Genomic DNA, 23,175 nt, shown 5'->3' with positions numbered 1-23,175 from the left:
AAGGATTTCTTGAAGCACAAAAATGCAAATAAATAGAGAATACTGATGGATTTGATCATAAAAAATCAAAAATTTGATTTCATCACAAGGGGTCATAAAGGAGAAAGAGCTGCCACAAATTGGGAAAAGATATTTGCAATACATGTAACCAACAAAAATACAGTATCTATCATGTATAAATCAATTAGGAAAAGACAGCAGTAACAACAGAAATGTGGGCAGGAGACATCCACATACATTTCACAGATGAGGAAAATGATTAACTCAAACACATAAAGAGATGTTCATTAGAAATCAGGAAGAAAATTCATACCACAATGGTACAGCATTTCACATCTACTATACTAGCAAAAACTTAATACTGATTTTATATCAAATTCTGACAAGGATATGAAGCAACAGGGAATCATATACTGAATGTAGGAGCATACATATTGGTACAAATACTTTGGAAGCTTTCTGGCCCTATTTAGTCAATAGGAGGTTGCCCAGAACCCAAGACTCAGCAAAAATCTACTCCTAGGAATAGATTCAGAAATTTTTCCTGAGAGAAAATCTTGCACATGTGTACCAGGAGACCTTTACATGAATGTTCATAACAGCATAGTTTCTAATACTAAGAAATTGGAAATCACTCTAATGCCCATCAACAGGAAGCAGACAGAGGAATTCATATTCATGTAACAGGAAACCATGCAGTAGTGAAAATGAAAAAACTACAGTAATACACATGAACGGAGGTGACATTCACAATGTTGAGCTAAAAAGCAATAAAATACAAAAAATATAATTCTATGTCAATAAAGTTCAAAAGCATATGATATGAAACAGTTTATTACTGAGGGGTATAGCCTCATGTGGTAAACTATAAAGGCAAAGGAGCGATAAACACGGATTTCAGGAGAGGAGTTCCCTGTGGCAGACGCAGGGATGGTAGGGAGAGGTGACAGAAAGGGCTTCAGGTATCCTGGCCTTGTTCTACTTCCTAAGCTGGGTAGTGTTTTGTGGGTACTTATTTTATCATTGTTGTTTAAACTGCACACATATATTCTAGAATATCTTTTCAATCTTACTATATTCATAAAATATATTCAAAAGTGTACAATGGGTGTACTTCATGAGAATGGGACCCGGCACACTCCTGAACAAGTAGCTAACTGCAAGCACCGACTTGGCAGCTTGCTCCCCGGTGCCCTCTGATACCAGGGGGTGGGAGTGAGAGGCAGGACTCAGTGAAGGCTTTGTGGGGTAGTCAGAACTGATTTCTGAAAGATGAGTAGGGTTTTAGGATAGACATGGACAGAGAGGAAATTCCACTTGGGGAAAAAAGGATGAAGAGTGACATGAAAGTGAAATGGCAACGTGTGTCCTGGAAGCAGCAATGCTTGGAGTAAAAGTTGGCGGCACAGAGTAGCATGTAAGATGGAAAACTGCATTGGGCCAGACTGTAGAAAGTCTGAGACAGAGAGAGAGGTGGGGTGGGGGGAGTGAGTGAGGGAGAGAGTGAGAGAGAGAGAGACAAAACACAAAAACCACCACCACAAAAACTTAACACATTTAGATGTTACCCTGCAAGCAAAGAGAGTTTGTAGAAAGCTTTTTGAGGAGATGAGACTTGATTCCACCTGCTGTTTAGGAATATAATTTGGGTGGTGGTGTGAAGCACGAATGGGAAAAATTAGAGACAGGTGGGACACATCTGGCTACTGGAACAGTTCAGGATAACGAAGGTGAGAGTCTGTATTGTGACAGCGACAATGAAATGAAAGAAGAGAATGCATAAATTGGGAACTGACTTAAGTTTCCTTAAGGCATATGTCCGTTTCCAGAAAAGACACAGTCTAAAGCAATGTGTTCTGACTTCCTTCAGGCCAACCCCTGCTCAGGACCCAGCACACTCCTGAACAAGCGGCTAACTGCAAGCACTGACTTGGCAACTTGCTCCCCAGTGCCCTCCAATGTGAGGTGCACTTCCCAGTTTTCTTTGCCCTTTCTCTCTGGTGCTAGGAAGGCAATATTTAAAAATGACCCAATGTTCAATATTCATTAATCCTTCTCTATGCTTCCTTACGTTTGACCTTAACTTTCCTTTCTGGGCTCAATCATTCTTCTCTAAAGATCTCATACAAAGCAAAGTCATGCTGATAGGTTGAGGAGTCTCCATTCCTTCCTTCAAGAGAGTAACATTGCTGACAGTGTCTTAAAGACTAGTGCTATAGTCATCCTTTTGGCAGATAATTACACAAAGACATGAGACACTGATAGGGAACGGCCTCATGTCAAGAACTGGTGTCTGGTCTAAAATAGAAAATGAGTGCCTTGGACATCCAATAGGCAGCTGGAAATTCAGGTTAGGCATCTGGGAGGGATGTCGGTCCACAGCTCCCAAAGTTGGCCAATAATGAGACAAGCCTGCCTGGCACTGTGCTGTTTCACACAGGATCAAGAAGAGGTAGTGGATCCCAATATAGGGAAGAAGTACTTATTGAAACACAAGTATTTTGTCAGCTTGAATCAGCCAGGAGTCAGACACAGTAACAATCTTTTCGTCCCAGAGGAGATAGCAATGTTTCACAGGCAGGAACAAACGCCATTTCTTTGTTCAATAGTACAAGTGCCAGGAAGCAGCCCCAGGGAAAGAATGAGCTGTGGTCTGAGGATGCTGTTTTGCCAAAGTGACAACGGGGTAACTCAGAGAAGAAATGTGAATAGCCTGGAATCACATTTGAAGAATAGAGTATCTGGCTTGTGGTATCTTCTGAATTGCTCTGCTGTACAAACAAAATCCTGTGTGAATCGGGATCAAGATGTATTTCATGTCCATTCTCCTAATTAAAACAGAGAAGTGGAGTCGTAGATATAGCAAACCAAGTGACTCTCTACCCACCCGGGGGTTCAGCTTTAGGTCTAAGGGAGAGATTGGATGAAAAAAATTTCAAGTGGATGGCCAATCTGCATAAATACTAGGAAGACATTTCATAAAAATGAAGAGAGAAGAAATCTTGATTTATTCTCAGATAAAGACAGAGAAATGATGGCTGAGTATGAAAGAGGAAACTATACTCATAAATTCTCCCTGCACTGAAGAGGCAAGTAAAATGTGTTTGCCAGATCACAGCAGTGGTTTGTAAATGTTCTCACTCTTTTCCATGGGTAAAAAAAAAAAGAAAAAAAAAGATGAATAATTAAAATGCAAAGATTCTCCTCACTTCTAATTTATTCAATTTTGTCTATGTCTTTCCTCATCAAGACACAGTCCTAACACTGACCTTTTGGTTCCTTACCAAACCGTTAACTAGCCCTCATGGGAAGCTGCTTCGGAGACGGTTCAAAGTTGAGCACCAAGAGAACAAACAGGATAGAGGAATGGAGCCCACCCCGCATGGGATAATGAACCCTGAATAATTGACAACGGAGTTTAGCACCAGAGAGGGGCCCCGATGCCCCAGGCTCGCTTCTCTAATCAAGGTGACGCACTCCCTCTTTCCTGAAGGAACTCGTGTAGCACATTTAACACAGTGTTCATAGGTCAGACTCTGAAAAGAGAAAGGTAATGGATTTGATCTTTGTGGGAGGTTTTTTCTTTTCCTTCATAAAAGGTACAGAGTAGAATCAAACAATAAAGGGAAAACCTTGCGTTTGCAGAGATCTGAAGGGTGATTCAGAGTGGTGGCTGGGAGACCACAGGCAGCTGAGTGACACAGCTGTGATGACACGTAAAGGCTCACACTTTATGCAGGGATAAGCTTCCTGTGTTTACTGAGTGTCTGCACCCGGAGGTGATGAAACACTGGGTGGGTGATCTTTGCAAAGCAGGGCCCCTGAAATGATCCACCCGAGCCCAGACAATGACTTTATTCCTCCCTTAAGCCCTTGTTCTATCTCTTCTCTCGTGCTTTTGATTTTATCAACCTCCTTAGCTCATTTATCTGCACTGACTCGATGGGGCTCAACTCTGCAGAGTTCGACTATTCTGCTAAGCGCAGGTTTCCCCATCATTCAACCAACTGCGCTGCTCTCCCCTGGACCTTCTCTGATAGGCTTGTAAGATTACCTGTCTCGTAATCCTTTATTCTGTCATGTTCTGCATGCCTCATGCTTTTGAAGTTCTTCATTATTTCCTCTTTGACCTTATTTTACTTTATTTCCACTCTTACCTTGTCATTCACATTTGGTGATAGGGAGTTTACACATGAGGAAAACAAGATGCAAACTGTCAGAGTTTAAGATTAAAGGCATTTCAAAAATATGAGGCATAGTAAGGTTTTACATATGCCACCTTACTGATACTGCAAAATTTGTAATAATTAAATGTACCTCAAAAAGGATGATGCATTTACAGTGAGGCACTGGGACATAAAAAGCTCACTGTGAGTTAGACTGAATTTGCCCATGGTTTCATACACGCAGTTATCTAGGAAATCTCAAGTCCTGGTTCATCAAGTGCCTGTGTGGCCATGTACTCAGTGAGCCTAGTGAGTGACCTTCCAGAGTTGGAAGACAAGCCTGTGGTGTTCTGCACTTCCAAGACTTCTGTTCATGTCTTGGAACATCTGCTGAGAGCCCACCATGCTCCACGCACAGTGCTGGGCACTGGGGTCTAGTGGGGAGCACAGAGCAACATGGTTCCTGCTCTCACCAAGTTTATACTTCCTAACATAATCACACACATAAATGTAAAATTAGCACCAGGAAAGCTACTACAAAGTAGATGTATTAAGTGGATGTGACCTGATTGGAGAGGGGAGAATCCGGGTGCCTGAGCTGGGCTGGGAACGACCAGGAGTTAACCGGGCGAAGAGGAGAGGGAAGCACATGAACTATCAGAGATGGAGAGCCTGGCTGCTGGGTTTATGAAAAGCAGAGGGGATGAGAAGAGCTGGAGAGGGAGGCAGGGCTAGAATATTAAGGCAGCAACAGCCTTGTGATGGGGTCTGATCTTTACCACGAAAGAGATGAGGTGCCACTGCAGGGTTTGAAGTGATGGACAGATAGACCCGATTTGTGCTTCGCAAAGGAACCACTTTATCTAACAGACTGGGGGAGGAGGCGGCAAATACATGTTGATTTGTATTTCAAAGCTTTCATAGCCTCTTGACACATACACTTACAAAATGCATTCTGTATCTCTGCACTTACGAGTACTGAGTCTTTTAACAGAAGAGCCCTTGGGGAGAAGGAGGAAGTGAAACAACAGGAGGAAACTCAGGAATATTGAAGTAGGCACTTTAACCTTCCTGGAAAATATTATTCCCATTTTGCAGAGGAGTAAAACTGACTCTGTTAAATAACTGGCAGCACATAAGGACCCGATGTGATTCAAATGGTCCTGCAAGCTAGGAGGACACTTTCTCCCGCTCTGCCCCGATATGCCCGCCCCTGAAGCTGCCCACAGTAGGCCTGAGATGTGGTTGGTGCTACAGAGCAGCTATAAGCCCTCCACAGGGTGACTCATCCAAGGTCAGAGCTAGAAAGCCAATGAATTGTTGAGCCAGGGTTTGAATATCAGGTCTGTCAAGCTCTTGCCCTTTTTACTACCCCATATTTCCTTATGAAGGAGGAACAGACTGAGGAAAAAGGAAAGGGGCCAAGATAGGGAGTGGACTATGAAGTCACTAAGACAGGTGAGAACTTCCCTCTAAGCCAGTCTTTAAGGTAAGGAAGAAACAGAGTGAGCTTAAGATACACAGTATCTTACAGTAGCTGATGGAAAACGAACGAAGTGAACATAATGCTTCAATGTGCATGAATGACCATAGACAGACTCTTCAAACTGAGATAGACCCATGGATGAATGTATTTCACTATTTTTATCCAACCTTCCCCGCCCTTTACCCAACGCTGGGAAATTCTGTGTGAGAGAGTCTCTTCTTGCTAAGGGAGACAGCCCCCCTGCTGTTTGTCTGGACTCAAGGGCATATTCATTCAAGACAGTATGTCATGCCAGTCAAACCCAATGGCAGGATATGAGCAAGATGAATAAAGGGCCCCTCCCCACACTCAGGCAGCTAGGCAGGCCCACACATTCATGATCCAGACAAGCAGCCTCTGTCCGGTGGAAGACAAGGTGGGATTCTTCTGAGCTGTCACCAGAAATCTACACACTACTAAATATGTCCCCTCCCAGAATAGACTCCCCTGAGATCCAACAGCAGATGACAGACACCAAGTAATGTGGGCCACCAAAATAAGTTTCCTCGGAATGAAAACCACCTTTAAAATTTCAAATACAAAGATGAGGCCTAAGATCAAAAGTTTACACATATGTTTCTCACCATGCACATTTCTGAAGCATTTCAAACCTTTCTGCATTTATCTCTCCTAAAATCACACCTGGGCACACTAGACCTTCTGACTAGCCGTGCTGGGTCTGCATGACCTGCTGGTGTAAGAGCTGCCTCCCCTCCTCTCCCTGCCCCCAGCCATTCTGCCTTCCCCTCGCTCTCGGATTTGTTTACAACAGGTGACAGAAATGGTGTAGTCGGGAACCTCACATTGCCTGTAGACTTGTTTGCCTGGCCTGTACAGCTTTTCTAAATTAAAAAAAAAAATTAAGTCTGGTTAATTCTTAAAAATACAGATTTTGCTTTCTCTTGAAAATTCAAAGACATAGAAGGAAGAAGCCAGTGTTCCACAGCTGGCCTGAGCAGCAGAGGCGGCTCCTCAGGATGGATACAGGCGCGTGTGTGGCCCCCACCCGGCTCTGCAGGCTGTGAGTCTGTGTCCACCCCTCACCTTTCTGAGACTGTGGGTCAGGCAGAGCTGCTACAGTAGCGAGGAAGCAAAGTGTGGCCGAGGGTGAGGAGGAGACCCTGCTTCTCTCTGCCTGGGGCCATCACAGGGTTTCCTGTAGCTTGTATGTGTTTGTCCACAAACTCAGCAGCATCTCAGGGCACCTCTATGCAGTTGAAGTCCCACCCAGGCACCCTTTAGTCTAAGAAAATACACCTACTAAAGCAAACCTACAGAAAGGAAAACAAGGGCCAGCTATTATTCCCTTTGCAAAAGAAGTGCCTAAGGGTTTCTCTTTTTTCATTAGCTACATTTAACACAGGGAAAAACCAAGGCTCGGAGTGGTTGAAGAATGTTGCCAACTCAACACAGGAGAGGTGGAGCCAAAGTTTTTTTTTTCCCCCTTTACAATGGATTTAATGTGAGAAAACATAAATAGCACACAATTTGGCTGCGCATTACAGAGGCTGGAAGCCTTGTGCCCGCTGCCGCGGTCAGCACCTTGGCCGTGGAGGTCTCAGGCAGGGCGTCAGCAGCGACAAGGACTCCTCAGGGGCTTTGTCAGCAGGGGACCCACACCAATGCGGCTGGAGCTGGGGAGGAAGATAACTTACAGAATGACTGCAGCGGCATGTGGAGGCTCCCTCTGGGCTCCAACATGGAGACGCTTTGAGAGAGAGCCTAACTGCCAGCTCTAAGACTGGATGTCATTTTAGCGACCATAATTTGGTCATTTTGGGTAAACGTGACGTATGTGAATATGGTGGGTTAGATACCCTGAATGACCTTACCATGGCTAACAGGCAAGAAAGTAAAGAATCCTCTGAAGCCAAACACAAAGTGAATGTGTGACTAGAGGGCAAGGGAGTGCTACCCACATAATAGCTGCTGACCCTGGGAAACTTGAGTTTCCATTTTCATAAATGGGCATCAAAGGTAGAAAATTCAGCTTTGGGACTACAAAAGAGGAGTCTAATAGGAGATGCCTATGAGAACTGGAAGCCCAAAGACTGTTCAAAAGAAGGCAAAAGGAATAAAAAGAGTGAGACAGGAAAGGGATAGATAAAATGATACAATTAACTAAAAATATCAGTAATCAAAATTAATATAAATTGACTAAAATGATCTAGTTAAGATATATTGTTAAAAAATACATTAGCTACGTAGACCGGAGAAGCACAAAATATAAGAACACGGAAAGGTTGAAAGCAAAGGGTACGAGACACACCAAAGAAAACCAGTGTATTTACTAATATCAGACAAAACAGACTTATAAGTAAAAAGCACTGAGATGCGGTAGGTTGCTGTATAATGATAAAAGATTCAATTCACTTGGAAAATATAACAAATATCTGAGTACCAAATAACAAGGCTTTAAAACATACAGAGTAAAACTGGACAGATCAAAGGAAAATTTACAAAATTTACAAGAAATTTTTTAAAGCACCCAGTTTAATTACTTAAAAATTAGAAAGAATACAGAATATTTGAATAATACAATAACCACGCTTTACCCAATGAACATATTACAGCATACTGCCCTTAACAATTACAGAATACACATTTTTTTCAAGCACACATGGATCATACACAAAAAACTGAATACATGTAAGACCAAAGAGTAAGCCACAACCAATTTGGAAGATGGGGCTCATATAGACTATATTCTCTGATGGCAATGGAAGTGCACTAGAAATCAAGAATAGAAAACTAAGTAGAAAATCCTCATATATTTAGGAATAAAAAACAAAAACACCTTCCGAATAATTGTGAGTCAAAGAAAAACTAGTGGAAAGAATCCTAGTAGAAATTAGAATATGTTTAGAACTTAAAATAATGAACATACTACATATGAAAACGACAGACTTAACTTCATACATCATTGGTAGAAATAAAGAAACCTTCAGAATTACTAATCTAAGCATCCATCTTAAGGAGCAAGAAAAACAAGAACAGAGTAAACCCCAAAGAAGATGGACACAGAGAAATAAGGAAGAGAATAAATGAGTGAGCTGGTTCTCTAAAAGAGTGAAAAAATGGACACATCCCTGGCATGATTAATAAAGAAAAACAAAGAATACACAAACAATGGTCAAATAAATCAGAAGGGAACGTAAATATAAATGCTTTTTAAATATTAAAAATACAATAAAGTAATATTATAAAAACTTTGGAAACTAAGTTGAAGTAGATAAATTATCAGGAAAAAAAAAAGAAATTTATCAGAATTGACTCAAGAAGAAATAGAAAATCTAAGACTACCCTAATTGTTATAGATATCTAAGTGGTGGTTTAAAATTTTCACACAAAGAAAATATACTAGACCTGGCTGGATGTACAGGTGCATTCTACCAAACATTCAAGGAGAATTCTTAATTTACATAAACTTATCCAGACAACAACAAAAGGATTATTCTTTCTCACTTTATAAGGCTACTATAGCACTAAGTCAAAATCATTCCCCAATACTACAGGAGAAGAAAATGACAGGCCAATCTTACTTAAGAACATAGATGTAAATATCTTAAACAAAATAATAGAAAACTGAATTGAACAATGCATTAAAAACACCATCATGAGTAAGCAGAGCTTATCTGAGGAAATCAAGAGAGATTTAGCATAAAATCTATTAATATGATTTAATTAGCATATTAAAGGAAAAAGATCATATGATGCTTTCTATGGATACAGAAATAGTACCTACAATTCAAAATGTATTCATAATGAACTCTCTCCAACAAACAAATACTAGAAGGGAAAATACTTAATCTGATAAATGTTATCTATATAAACTCATTAAACATTGTGTTTAGTGGTGAAATGTTAAAAGCATTCACTTTAAGATTAGAAATAAGAGTGCTTGCTTTAACTACTGCTATTCAGCATCATACTGAAGTAATGCGTGCCAAGTAAATGCATAAAATAAAAAAAGAAATAAAAGAACTTAAAAGGAAGATGCAGAATTCTTATTATTTGCATAAAATGTGATTAGGTAGAAAATCCAGAAGTAGTTATAGATAAATTATTTAAAGTAATAAGAGCTTGGTAATTTTGTAAGATATGGTTGATCAATATTAAAAAATCAGTTGTTTTTCTTTTCACTGGGAACACAAACAGGTAATTTTAATATTCCATTAAATACAAGAGCAAAATAAAACATGCAAATTCTTAGAATCAATCTAGTGAAATATTTATAGGTATCATGGGAAAAACTGAAATTTTATTCAAGCAGTTTATGGAAAACCTAAATAAATGGATTATATCACATTTGTAGAAAGACTCAATATTATAAAGATGTAAGCTTTCCCCCATTTATTTATGGATTCCAAGCAATTCCAATAAAAATCCCAGTAGGACAAGTAACTTCTGAAATTTTACATGGAAGGGCAAAGGCCCAAGAACATCCAAACCCTCCTGAAGAATTCAGATGTATGTCTAGGGATGAGGGAATGGGCAGTTTCTCCAGCAAAACTCGAGACTTTTTAAAAGGTAGAAAAGTACAGTCTTGATACAAGTATAGACAAATAGACCAGTAGAACAGTATAAAGAATCTATAAACAGACCACTGCATTTACGGAAATTTTATTTATTATGGAGCTGTCACTGCATACTGGAGAAACGAGAGCTTATCCAATAAATGATGCTGTGACAGGTGGCTATCCATACGGAAAAACTGAAATTGGATTTCTGATTTCTTCCTTTTACTACACAGAGAATCAATTCTAGGTGATTAAAGATTCAGATATGAAAAGCAAAACTATAAAACTTTTAGAAGAAGATGTAGGAGATCTTTAAGAATATGAGTTAGGAAATGATTTTTCAAAGATGACACAGAAAGCAGAAACTATAAAGGAAAAGGTTGATTGAGTCAATTGCACTAAAATTAAGACCTTCTGTTTATCCAAAGGCACCATAAAGAAAGTAAAACTACAAGCTGTAAGCTGTGCTAAGGTATCTGTTAACACATCAATAGATGAAAAACTATTACCATGAACATATAAACACTTCTAAAATCAACCTTGAAAGAAGGAACAATTCAACAGAACATGGGGAAAAGATATGAATAGGCATTTTTATTTAAAAGGGAGTATGAAAGCCCAATAAACCTAAAGCAAAGATGATGAATATCTCTGTAATTAAGAAATGCAAATTCAAACCTAAGTGATATGTCATCTTCTATCTACCAGAATGAGAATGTAAAAGCCTGAAATACAAGTCTTGTGAGAATGTGTAGTAAGGGAAACTCTTTTCCACTGCTGGTATGAGTGTAAAATTGTACAACCACCTAGGGAAATATTTTTGTTTTATTTAGTTAAGTTAAATATATGCCCACCTAGGTATAGTCTGTTCTAGAAAAATTCTTGCATATGTGCAGGAGGAAATATGTACCAGGATTGTATTAGTTACAAAAACCTGGAAATAACCCAAATGTCCACTAACAGGGAAAACCTCAACTCTCCATAGATAACTAACATAGACTGTAGCATATTCATACAATGGAATAACTTACAGCTTCATGCATCAATTTGGATGAGTGTTATGGACATAAAGTATAAAAAGCAAACCACAGGGAAGAACATGTACCTTACGATTCATTTATATAAAGTTCACTAAGTGTGCAAAACTAAATGATATAGTTGAGAAGTACACACACATGTGGTAAAACTAGAAGGAATGGCAACATTTAGGGTGCTGGTTACCTCTGGGGGCTGGAGAGAGGGAAGAGAATGGACTCACGGGAGACCAGAGATACTCCTTTTTTTTAAGCTGGGCTATGGGTTCATGGGTGTTTATACATCACTGTTAGTGTTGATACTATTACACGTTAGAAATATTCTTCTAAATGGTTATAAATAAAAACAATAAATGAAATAAAATAGTTTTATTCTGTAGTCTAGTCACAGGCTAGTCATGCCTGGACCACAGAAACGACAAATAAAAACAAAGCTGCCATCATGAATTTTTCTTTTCATTAAAAAAAAAAAAGAAAAAAAGTGGCTAATCAGGGTCTTTTTTGCACATTATTCACTCTTACAAAACGTTGTAGGTGATTCCAAGGCCCACTGACTTTTGTGTCATCTGAGTTTCAGGAAAAAGGTATGCTATTTATAAATAAGTTTATGCAATGCTAAACAGGCATTGACACCTGTTCAGCTATTAAGGTGATGAAGTTAAAAATTATGTACTTTTTTATAATAAAAATATATTCTATGGAAGTGGGGAATATATTATACTTTTATGGAAACAGGAAAACATGCTACCTTTCTAAGAGCAAATGATCTCCTTTCAAGATCTTTTAACTTGACTCTCAGATTTTTACTTAAACACTTACAACTAATATCCCTTCCTCTCAAATGTCTCCTGATTTCTTAGATTCCCTACTTCACAGTTTGACCAGTAAATTACTTCATATGTTCATTATTTTTTGCCTATGTTTTCTATTTATTTTCAGTTTTTAATTAGAGTGTGTCCCTAAGAGCTTTGTACCAGAGATTTACTCATCAGTTATGAAAATTTTACCCTTCTGAACTTTATTAGATTATTTTACAAGCTTAAAAAAGTTTTATTTATAAAGCAGATCCATCAATATTTCTAATACTTTTTTAAAAATCTGAATGTCACCTGTGTTTCTCTTCTGATATTAGCCTTCTTGAATGACTGAAAAAAGGTAATCAGATGTGAGAATTATTATTTTTATTTCCCATTCCCCTTATTTTCTACATTTACAGATTGTTTTGTTTTGTATCTTTAATACATCAATATTAATTGATGTTGAGTCATTAGCTAGTAATTAAAGTCAAAACTTGCTACTCTTTTTTTAATAGAGTATTTCATGTAATTATGTCTCACATGGTTTTTCTCAGTGTTTATTCTAACTGCATAATTTTATTCAAGTTCTATTTCATGATGTATCTTAACATCTAAGTCTCTCTCAGTATTGTAAGTCACTCACAAATTAATACCTCACTCCTTTGTCTTAATAATAAAAATCAGTACTTCCACCAGAAAAACTTTTCAATGCCTTCCAACAACTCTATACAGTAGATACATCTGCTTATTTTAGAGGCACTGAGGTTCAACAAAGTGAACTGACATTTCTAAGTTGAATAAAGCAAATGCAACATGTTTGCTTATTTTGGAGGTTGAGAATGGGGCTGAGGGTTTAGAAAGGATCAAAATAGTCATATTTTTAGTAAATCTTTAAATTCATTTATATGTTTCTGTTAAAGGGGGTTCTAGAAACTCTCTTTTAAATGAGCATTGAGTTGATCTTCTGAAAAAGATTTTCTTATCCTTTCCCCATATCAAGACTTGGCTTGTAAGTCTTATCCTCAGAAGGAGCCATTGTTTCCCCCACTACTTTCTCTTTTTTTTCAATTGAAGTGTAGTCAATTTACAATGTTGTGTTAGTTTCTAGTGTGCTGCACAGTGATTCAGTTATACATAAACATACTTTTTCATTTTCTTTTTCATTATAGGTTATTACAATATATTGAATATAGTTCCCTGTGCTATACAGTAGGATCTTGTTGTTTATCCATTTTATAACTAGTAGTTAGTATCTGCAAATCCCAAACTCCCAATTTATCCTTCCCCGGTCCCCTTTCTTCCCGGTTACCATAAATTTGTTTTCTATGTCTGTGAATCTGCTTCTGTTTTATAAATAACTTCATTCGTGTCATTTTTTTAGATTCCACATATAAGTGACATCCTAGGATCCCCATTATTTTCTGATTGTAGTTTGCTGCTGGTACGTCCTCATATTTTGATAGAACCCACTGACCTTATCAGGACACCTTATCAGGAAAAGTACTCTCAGGATACTTGCCCGATTTAACTCTTGTTTTATCAAATGGAAAGAAAGTGTTTTTTTTTTTAAAGTTGGGTAAACATACAATGCTTTTTTAAGAGGAAAAAAAATTCACGTTCTGTGGGAGTACTTATTAATCAATTTGAAAGTCAGACAGTCTAATTTGCCAAAGGTTTCTGCTAAGAAAATTCTCTCTGCTGCAGGTGCCCAGAAAAGCTAGAGATCATTCACTTGGGACTCACTCTGAAGATACGTCTATCTGTCTCTTACCATGAATATCCATGAAGAACCCTTGAGATAGGAGGTTCATTGGCATTTCTCTTGGATGCCTAAGGACATGCTTTAAAAATACATATCTGCGCCATCATTTCTCAGAATCCCCAGTGTGAGAGGGATGTTTTTATTACATCTGTGCTAGCCACCTCCTCTGACCCCCTACTATACCTGGTTTTCTCTAATCTTAGCAAAGTCTTGTACTACTAAAGAGGCACATAGCACCAATGTCCTACAACCAAGACCAACATAAAAGAAGCAGGAAAAGTCTCAGGTTCAGAGGCTAACATTTGATGCCTTTTAACTCGGTGTTCAAAAGTAGCGTTACTTACAGCTCTAACCTATGGGCACAGTAATTCATTAGCTGTTACATGAAATGATATTTCAGAATTTCCCAGGTCTTCAGCTGTAGTTAATTCTGAGTTGGGCAACTTCACTGCACTGAGTTTAGTCTAAGACATCTTGCTATTACCAGATCATTTCCTAGCTATTCCCTTTTGTTTCTGATCATGAAAAAGGGGGAAAAAAACTATACAGTGTTTTCCAAACTTACTTGATCACGGAGCGTGTGTTCAGCTCGGTCACAGAGGCAATAATGCTTTAAGACTGAAGGTGAAGGAACCGCAATTAACAAAGAGAAACGTGCCTGAGTTTAAAGGCTGGGAAGTACCTGGTGCTAGCTTCTCCTCTTCTTGAGCTTATTTTTAATATAGCTTGTGAATGTCTAGTTCACCTATTCTCAGAAGTTTTGGAACTTTACAACCAAGCCATGATACCCATGGAGTGACCAGCTGCCATATAAACATCATTTGTACGGGTATTTAAGATCTGTATGTTTCTGGGCACCAACTGTATCAAGCGGAAGCTTTACAATAAGATGAAAAAGGGGTTCCTAATTACTTTTATTGTTAAATTCCCAAATCGTTAACCTGTATGCTATCCAGTTTATACATAAATCAAACCACTGAGTCATGTAGATATTAATCTATCCTGATTCTTGTTGAAATAATTTAAACATATCTGTGAGTTAAAGGTTAATGCTAATTAACAGGTTCTAACGAAGGTAGAAGAGATTAGCTTTAAATGATTAAATTTGATATTAAACATGGAAACAGGATCTGAATTAACTATGTGCTATGATCAAGAACAACTGTTGATCTTTAAGTACTGATGACCTTTGAACTTACATGATGAAGTAGTTCCTTTCCCTGACATGGAGTTTGTCACCCTAGACAAATTCTCCACTGGTGCCATAAGAATCCATGAGTAAGAAAAATCCAAACCATCTGAATATTAAATTGAACCCATAAAAGGAGAAAAAAGTCATCCATTCATCACTGCCAAGTTCCTAGCCTTATTTCAAAGATCAGAGATAAAATCAACCAGTAAAATCTGATCCACAGAATTTCTATGACTCTCAAGTGGTTAACTTTCTTTGAGAATTAAATGTGTGAAATATATACATTAGTATTTTATATATTCAGTATTTTATATATATTTACTATATATATATATATATATAGTAGATCAAAATAAACATCCATAATATCTAAAACTGGCATAATAACTCCTTTTGGACAGCTAGTACAAAGAATAAGTTGCTTTATAAAAATGACATGGAAAATGATAAAATATTGCTTATTTTTATAATCTTTGACAAGAAGTGAAAATACCATTTTCTGAAACCCAGGTAGAGGACTCATTTTTCTCACCTGCCAGAAGAAAAAGCATCTTTCACAAAATTGAGCACCTGCCTATGGAATTCTGAATCTGTGTTTACATGGATTTAAGGACCTGAGGCAAACTGTTGGAACAGGATGGAAACTCCCTAGACAAGATCTGGGTGGGGGATTAACCAAGCCTGAGCCACAGACCTGCTACTTGTGTTGTACTTATGTCACGACAACTTCCCTCTAGCTCAGTGGGTCTCAAACTTCAGCTTGTATGAGATTCACCAGAAGGTGGGTCACACAAACACAGCCTGGTGGCCTCACTCCTAGAGGTTCTGATTCAGTAGGTCTGCGGTGGGGATCGAGAATTTGCATGTCTAACTTGTTCCCAGGGGATCTGATGCCAGGAACTACACTCAGGACTACTGCTCTGGCTTAAATTCTGTAAGAAAGAATACTCTTTTTACATAAGAGTACTTCTATATTTAGGCTTCTGTGCCTTGGGAGAAATGAATATATTGAGCAGCAATTTAGACCATTTGTTAAAAAATGTGGTCACCACTTGGAAACCACACAGGCCACCTCTAAAGTCCGCTGGTGGGGTGGGGGGCTATCCTCTCACAGGGCTCTGGTAATCTCACTCATGACTTCCATGCTGTGTTATTTTCAACTGCACTACAAAAATGAGTTTTTTATTTTTTATTGAACAACTTGTGAGTTGGCTTTGCAACATGTTAAGAAAGTGCTCTTCTGTTTGCAGGGAAGCTGGGAGCCAAGGAACCATGTGGCGGCCTATCTTAGAACCACACATAGAAGGGGTGAGAGAAGGAGGCTGGTGTTGGATCAGGGCACGGGCTGTAATTCTCTGCAGTCAGCCTTGACTGATTCAAATTCTAACTTGGATACTTTCCAGTCAAAGGATTATGAAGGGAGGGAGAGAAATAGACACATTTACACTTTCCACTTTTGCACTGTGTCTGATTCACTGACTTGGAGGTGATGCAACAGAAATGGTAGACGTGGTGGTAGGAATAACAGATTCATTTCATTGTCTGGGAGCAATGGTTGGTGAGGATCAGCACAAGAATCTGAGGGTCTAGAACCCAAGAACCATAGCTTTTCTACAGTAACTGAAAGAGCAAGGAGGGAGCACAAGAATGAATTCTAGATTTTATTTATAATAACTAATCTTTGTATGTGCTCACTAGACGACATTTTACAGAGAAAGAGACTGATGTTCTATATTATTATCAAGTTTTGTACCTTTAGAAGAAAAATCAGTTGTGCACCAATCAGATGCCTCAAAGTAACTACTACATTAAAAAAATCCACCCTGAACTTACACTGTAATTGGAAACGTTTTGACTGCTACCATTTTTAAGGACAACATGTATCCAAGAGGCCTAGCCTCCCTTTCTCCTGCTTCTGTCTGTCTGCACAATATCACAGCCAAAGACCTGTCAACTCAAAAGAAATATTTCCCCAAGAAACACAAAACCATGTGAAGAAAAAGCAGAAAAACTAGAATAAATTTTGTAAGGTTCCATCTCAGATGAAAACTGAATCCTGAAACCACACAAAAAAAATTATAAAGCCCTTCCCATTTTGAGCTATTTCTTAGATTTCTTTACTTTGTCCATTTTCTTTAGTTGACTCTTTAGAGAACTATGTGGGTATACACACACACACACACCACCACCACATTTGAGAGTTGTCAATTAGAAGCTATAAGCAGAAAAATGAGAGATAATTCTTAAATAATGTTTGGCCAAACCTTTAGAAAATCGGATCATGAAATGGGAAGGAGGCAACACCTACTTCATGTCAGTCTGCTTAACTGCACACTTCATCAGTCTCCCAACACCACAATGGGCTTCTCTTTCAGAATTAAGCAATTGTATAAAAGAAAACTTTCTTACCCTCATTCTTCCATTCCTTATTGCTGGCCCATCTTCTGCCAGTCTCAACACGTACAAATCCATTTTGTATTCCCTTCCTCCCCGAATGCTGAATCCAAATCCTTTGGCTCCTTTCTCCATATCCACAGTGAAATAATCAAAATCCTTTGGGGTTGGAGAGAAACAATGGAATACACAATTGTTTAGTATCAGAGAAGTTTCTGTGGCCAGTCCCTTTGTGCTTCTTCTCTCATAGTGAACATATTTCAGCTGACATGATGCTGTGAGAAGGACTAAGCTGACTTCACCATCTAGCAAAATGCAAGACAAGATTCAAATGGTTTGAGCAGATCAGAACAATTTCCTGGGTCATTATAAGAACTGCAATAGCTTATTTACATTGGAATCCATCAGTTTACTTGACAAACATGTAATAATTGCATATAGGCCTGAGTGATATTCTTTCTCCTTTTGAGTTTTCTCACTGCTGTTGAGCACCATAAATAAATGTACCAGAGCTGTGTGTGTGTGTGTGTATGTGTGTGTACTACAGGTGCACTGATTAGAAAACGAAATACATGTGATGGGATCTGCAGTACCTGGGGCTGCCTGTAGTCTGACAGAGGGAACTGCCTGGTGTCAGCAGAGTGCTGCCTGTAGTCCAGCAGGGGAGGCTGCCTGTAGTCCAAGGACGGGGGTTGCGGGTAGTCCCCTCCTGGGGGCTGCCTGTAGTCCGTGAACGGAGGCTGTCGGATGTCTGGTTTCACATCTTGCCTTGCTTTTACTTCTGACCTGTAACTAAACGAATGGAAATGGGATTTGCTCTGGTATCAGCCTTCTAAGGAGAACAGAATGATCGCAGGACCCCTAGGCACATGTGGACCACACCACTTGGTGGTCCTTTGGCATGCTCAGGATTATGAGAACACTGAATAAGTGACAAGTTACTACTTTTAAATCTTTGACAAATGCCACACTGTATACTTTTCACCTGGGTCCTTAGGAAAACAAGGTAAAATTGATGGTCAACCAGAATTTTGTGGAAAAGGACTTACAGATAACCCTCTTTGATCAGGCTATTTAAAAACTGTGCAACTGTAGCAAATCAAGGGACTTACACATTTAACTACACATCCCCAAATAACAATCAGTAAACTGACTTGCTTAACTTCTCTCTCCCTCTTTCTCACACACACACACACACAACATTCACTACTTCATGAAAACATGATTGAAGTGATCTTTAAATATCCTACAAATATCTAATTAAAGGCTATTTTAACCTGCTAGCTTAAGGCTTTTTAAATATCTTACAGAGGTTAAAGGAGCGATGATAAGGTATAATCACCAACTACAAATCAAGCAGAAGGGCACTGGTCAGTGCTAAGGTACAAATGTAATACACAGAGGTTTCAATAATAGACTAACTCTCAGGATTAGTATCAGATACTATCATGGTCATAAGATAGAAGGGAAGGCAAAAATGTTTAACACTTGTCTTGTTCTTTTTCTTAACTTTTTTTATTGATTTATAATCATTTTACAATGTGTCAAATTCCAGTGTAGAGGACAATTTTTCAGTTACACATGAACATATATATATTCATTGTCACATTTTTTTTCTCTGTGAGCTACCATAAGATCTTGTATATATTTACCTGTACTATACAGTATGATCTTGTTTATCTATTCTACAATTTTGAAACATTTGTCTTGTTCTTATTTCTAGCTACTAATAAAATAAATGCAGGGTCCAGAACTAGTTGTTTAGTTTTGTTAATCCAAATTGCTCTAAGTTGAGGGGTTCACAGGTCCAAAAAAGGGCTAACGTACCTAATACCTACCATTATGGGATCATTAATAAGATAAACTAAAAAAAACTACCATAGTATAGAGACCACCTCTTAACTCTCTAGTTCATTGCCTATTGCCATGACAACAGTCTACACAGTGAGCCTCTCAGGGATGTAGGTCGATTAAAAAATACATCCTATATAATAATACTTTAATCTGAAGTTATTATGGAGGATTTAAGCAATTGAGAAAATATTTAGCAACAAGGAAAAACTCAAACGTGTCAGGAAAATATGTTCAAAATCAGTAGAATTTTTACTTCTTACCATTTAAAACTAGATTTTTTTTTTTTTTTACTGGCTTATGACCTGATTAGTATTAAATATTTTAAAAAATGACTCACCTGAACAATTGCCACTAGTTTAATATTTGGTGAGGACACACTGATAGTGTATGGCAATAGATGTTATTTATTTGGGGTTTTGGAAAAGGGTTAGTAATGTAGTTATTTTAATAATGCTTTGAGCAGTTCTCATTTGTTACTTAACTTGCAGAAGTAACACATTCCTTTTGTGAGGTGCATAATTTAGGCTTTGCTTTATACATCAGCAAGTTGTCCACTCACCTACTGAGAGTGTGCATGCTGAGAACAGAATTATTTAAAATCCACTTTGAATGAGATGCTTAACTATGCAAATACATGAATTAAACGAAAGGAACTGGACTGGGTGACATTGGTTGGCGTGTATCTTTTCCTTTCTAGAAATCATTTGCTTGGTGGGTTAGATGTCATTGTTTTAAGTTATACCACAGTCACTTTATTTTCATTATCTGTGTAATATTGGTATGAAATATCCATAATGTGCTTTGTTTCCAACCAGTCACAAAGTACAGCAAAAGTGGGTGAAATGTTAAGCGTCTCCCCAGAGCCTAGAAACAGGGACAATTAGAACTTGTAACAGCTGCCACCCAAGCCTGCCTTTCAGCACTCAAACTTCATTCGACACCAGTGCCAAGTGTCAGGCTTTTACGTTGAAGTGCACATTGAAGAATTCTTAATAAGTAAAATATACTTAATTTGTATGAGTGTTGCTAACTTTTAAGTGAATGATCCACTAGTTAGGGAAAAAGTCGTTATGCTGAATTTGCGAAACACTTTAAGGAAGACTCAAGGTTATTTTTAAAAAGTCTCTTAAAAGCTCCTTCACTTATGAAAGGGTAACCCTTTGTAGATTGTATGTCAGTATAACCCTTTGTAGTTATTAATTCCATTATTAAAGAGACTTTAGAGATGATAAAACCAGATTGCTAATGGTAAATTCTAGCAGAATTTTATGGTACAAATTCCAGAACTAAGAAATATCACCCATGTAATAGGGGATCTTATGGTGGGATTTTGCCCCATGTGGGCCTTTCAAGAATTATTTCCTGCCTTCAGCATCTAGTGTACAAAGTCTGTGAAAGAAGTCAATTTCCAATGCTTTCTACTAACCTTGCTACTTAAAACATGTCAAATATTGATTGCCCTTGCTGGGGAAGATGAAATCTGCTATTTACAGTTAGTTTTTGAATATCTTACATAATGGCTCTTTTGTTGTTTTCAAAAAATGCTTCTCCTTGAATAGTGTTTTGCTTATGTTCATATTAAAAATATTTTGTTTCCTGAGCACACACCAAAAGGATGTTAAGGGACAGAGAAATGAGTAGAGGTGTGCAGCATGTCAGGAGAAGGCCAATCCAAGAGTAAACAAGACAGGAGAAAACAGTCACTCGTTATAACTCATAAGATAAAAATTTCCAAGCAGATTGTCATTTTACTTTATCCCACTTTAACTTGGAAACTGGCTCAATTTGACATGTAGGTGGGCACTTCTTGTACAAAGGAACTAATAGGAAATTCATACTGTGTGCTTGGCATACAAGCTGTCTTAGAGACATCTGTAGCCTGATCTAGAAAAAGGCAAAGAATTCTCAATCTAATACCACAATCATCTTTAAATACAGCTAGAAAAATTGTTTTGGTATCTGTAAGATCATGGAATCTCTTCATTCATATGGAAAGAGCCAGTCACTAACAATCAAAGTTAAGCCAGGAAACCTGAGCTCCAGGAAAGGGCCCTAGAATTGGGGTAGGCACTTCCTAGGCTTTTAATATTACTGAAGCAAAAACAGCTAAGAACTCTGGGCAAATTCGGATCACGTCAACCTGTTAATCCCAGAGTTAGGAAATATTTTATTCTGTAGTCACACAAAAAAAGTATCCATAGGCTGTTGCTTGGATTGGGGCAGAGTTGATAGGGGCAGAGTCCCAGATGTGACTAGAACCCGACGGGGACAGGATAGTGGAGTCGCTTAAGTGTTATTCTCCCCCACTAACCTATGACACACGGGGGATGAGATTACCTACCCCCAGGCCAGGGGCAAGAGTCCAATTCCAGGAAAGTCTGACTCTGGAGAGGGAAGACAGAATTGTGGCTGGGAGGTAAACTGAGAGTGGCAGAGCCAAGAAGAAGAGTTGGAAGCTGGTGCGGGGATTGCTGGAGCACTTAGGTCCTTCCTCCTAAGCCTAAGATGAATCCTGGGGAAAGCAGTGCCATCTGTCCAAGCAACACACGGTCCCAAAGCAAATGCATCTGGGGCTTATTACAGAGACGTCCAGGATTTACTTCTCTAACGGACTGTCAAATTCTTGCCTCTGTATCATTTACCTTATGGGGGTTAGTCTTTCTTCTTCCCTGGAATATATTAAAACCATAAACAGCTGGAGACAACAGGCATTTACTTTTCTATGAAAGCAAATGGAGGAAATGAGAATAGAACAGGGCGTCGTGGGAAGGACTCTTGTGGCACAGGGGAAACATTTGCTTTGCAATCGCGTGAGTGATGAACCTGGATGGTTCTGGGACTCAGAAACCGGGTCTCACTTCCTCTTCACCAATCCAGGCAGGATATGGGTAACAGATGTTCAGAAAACATTAGAATCATGGAAAGGACCAGTGAGGGTTTTGTTTTCAGAGATGTTCCCAAGGGTTGTTCTATTTCTCTCCTTCGAAAGGTCAAAAACAACATGGGAACATGTCTTCATCTCTTTCTTTAATGGCTCAGCCTAGCCCAGGCTCCCTGTCAGATACAAGTCACAATAAGACAGTATTGCTTTACTATGGCTACAGCATCCTTTTCTTCTGGAAGTTCAAACTGCCTATTCCCAAGAGTCCACGATGCAGAATGGAAGAAACTCATTAGACTGTGGGTAGGTGGATATAAGGTAAAATGCAGTGAAAACACTAATATATATTAATGCTCACAAATCCTTCAACATTTCACCCTCTCCACACACCATCATTCTCTGAGCCGTCACTTACATGGCTCAGTGGATGTAGCGGCCACTTCTAACTGCTTAGCCTGCCTTCACCCCGACCAGCCTGCAGACGGTTCTCTATGGGGCCAACTGAGAGAGCTTCTCAAACACCTAATCCAATGGTGTTGATCTTCAGCTTAAAACTCTCTAATGACTTCTCACTACACTTAAGATAAAGATCAAAATCTTCAACCTGTGTATGAGACCCTTTAGGGCAGTCTCCACCACCCTCACTGGCTTCATCTCATACCATGTCCCTGCCCCTCTTCCCCCCATACTGGCCTTCCTTCCCTCCTTCATGCTTGCATACTCCCTCCTGTCAAAGAGCTTTTCTATACGTTATTGCACATTGTATATGTTGCTCTGTCCAGACTCTCTTTAATGCTCTCGCTAGCTAATCCCTATTCATCTGCAATCCTACACCATTACCTCAGGAAAGCTTCTCTTATTGTGAAGGACAGACACCTATATATGCTAACAAAACCACATTTACCACATAAACACAATTTCACAATCACACAAAGGTGCACTAGGCAATTTCTACTTTATGAAAATCTCTCTCCTGCCTCTGTCCTGTCCTGTCCCAAACTCTCCCTCTCCCCATTTCCCTCACTTCTCAGAGTCACAAAAGCCAGGGAA

The 23,175-nt window shown here is 38.8% G+C and overlaps 1 protein-coding gene across 7 annotated transcripts in view; it reads right to left on the bottom strand.

The window, feature by feature from the left end:
• Positions 1-23,175, bottom strand: part of MAGI2 (membrane associated guanylate kinase, WW and PDZ domain containing 2) — a 1,118,509-nt gene that overhangs the window by 71,232 nt on the left and 1,024,102 nt on the right. For all 7 annotated transcript variants that reach the window (XM_074367572.1, XM_074367574.1, XM_074367573.1 and 4 more), the window contains 2 exons: positions 17,984-18,182; positions 17,406-17,549 (listed from right to left, as the gene is read on the bottom strand). In XM_074367572.1, coding sequence (XP_074223673.1) covers positions 17,406-17,549; positions 17,984-18,182 — 343 coding nt within the window. The remainder of the gene's footprint in view (positions 1-17,405; positions 17,550-17,983; positions 18,183-23,175) is intronic.

Source organism: Camelus bactrianus, chromosome 7, assembly GCF_048773025.1.
Source record: "Camelus bactrianus isolate YW-2024 breed Bactrian camel chromosome 7, ASM4877302v1, whole genome shotgun sequence".
Classification (NCBI taxonomy): Eukaryota; Metazoa; Chordata; class Mammalia; order Artiodactyla; family Camelidae; genus Camelus; species Camelus bactrianus.
This window is presented reverse-complemented; position numbering and strand designations above follow the sequence as displayed.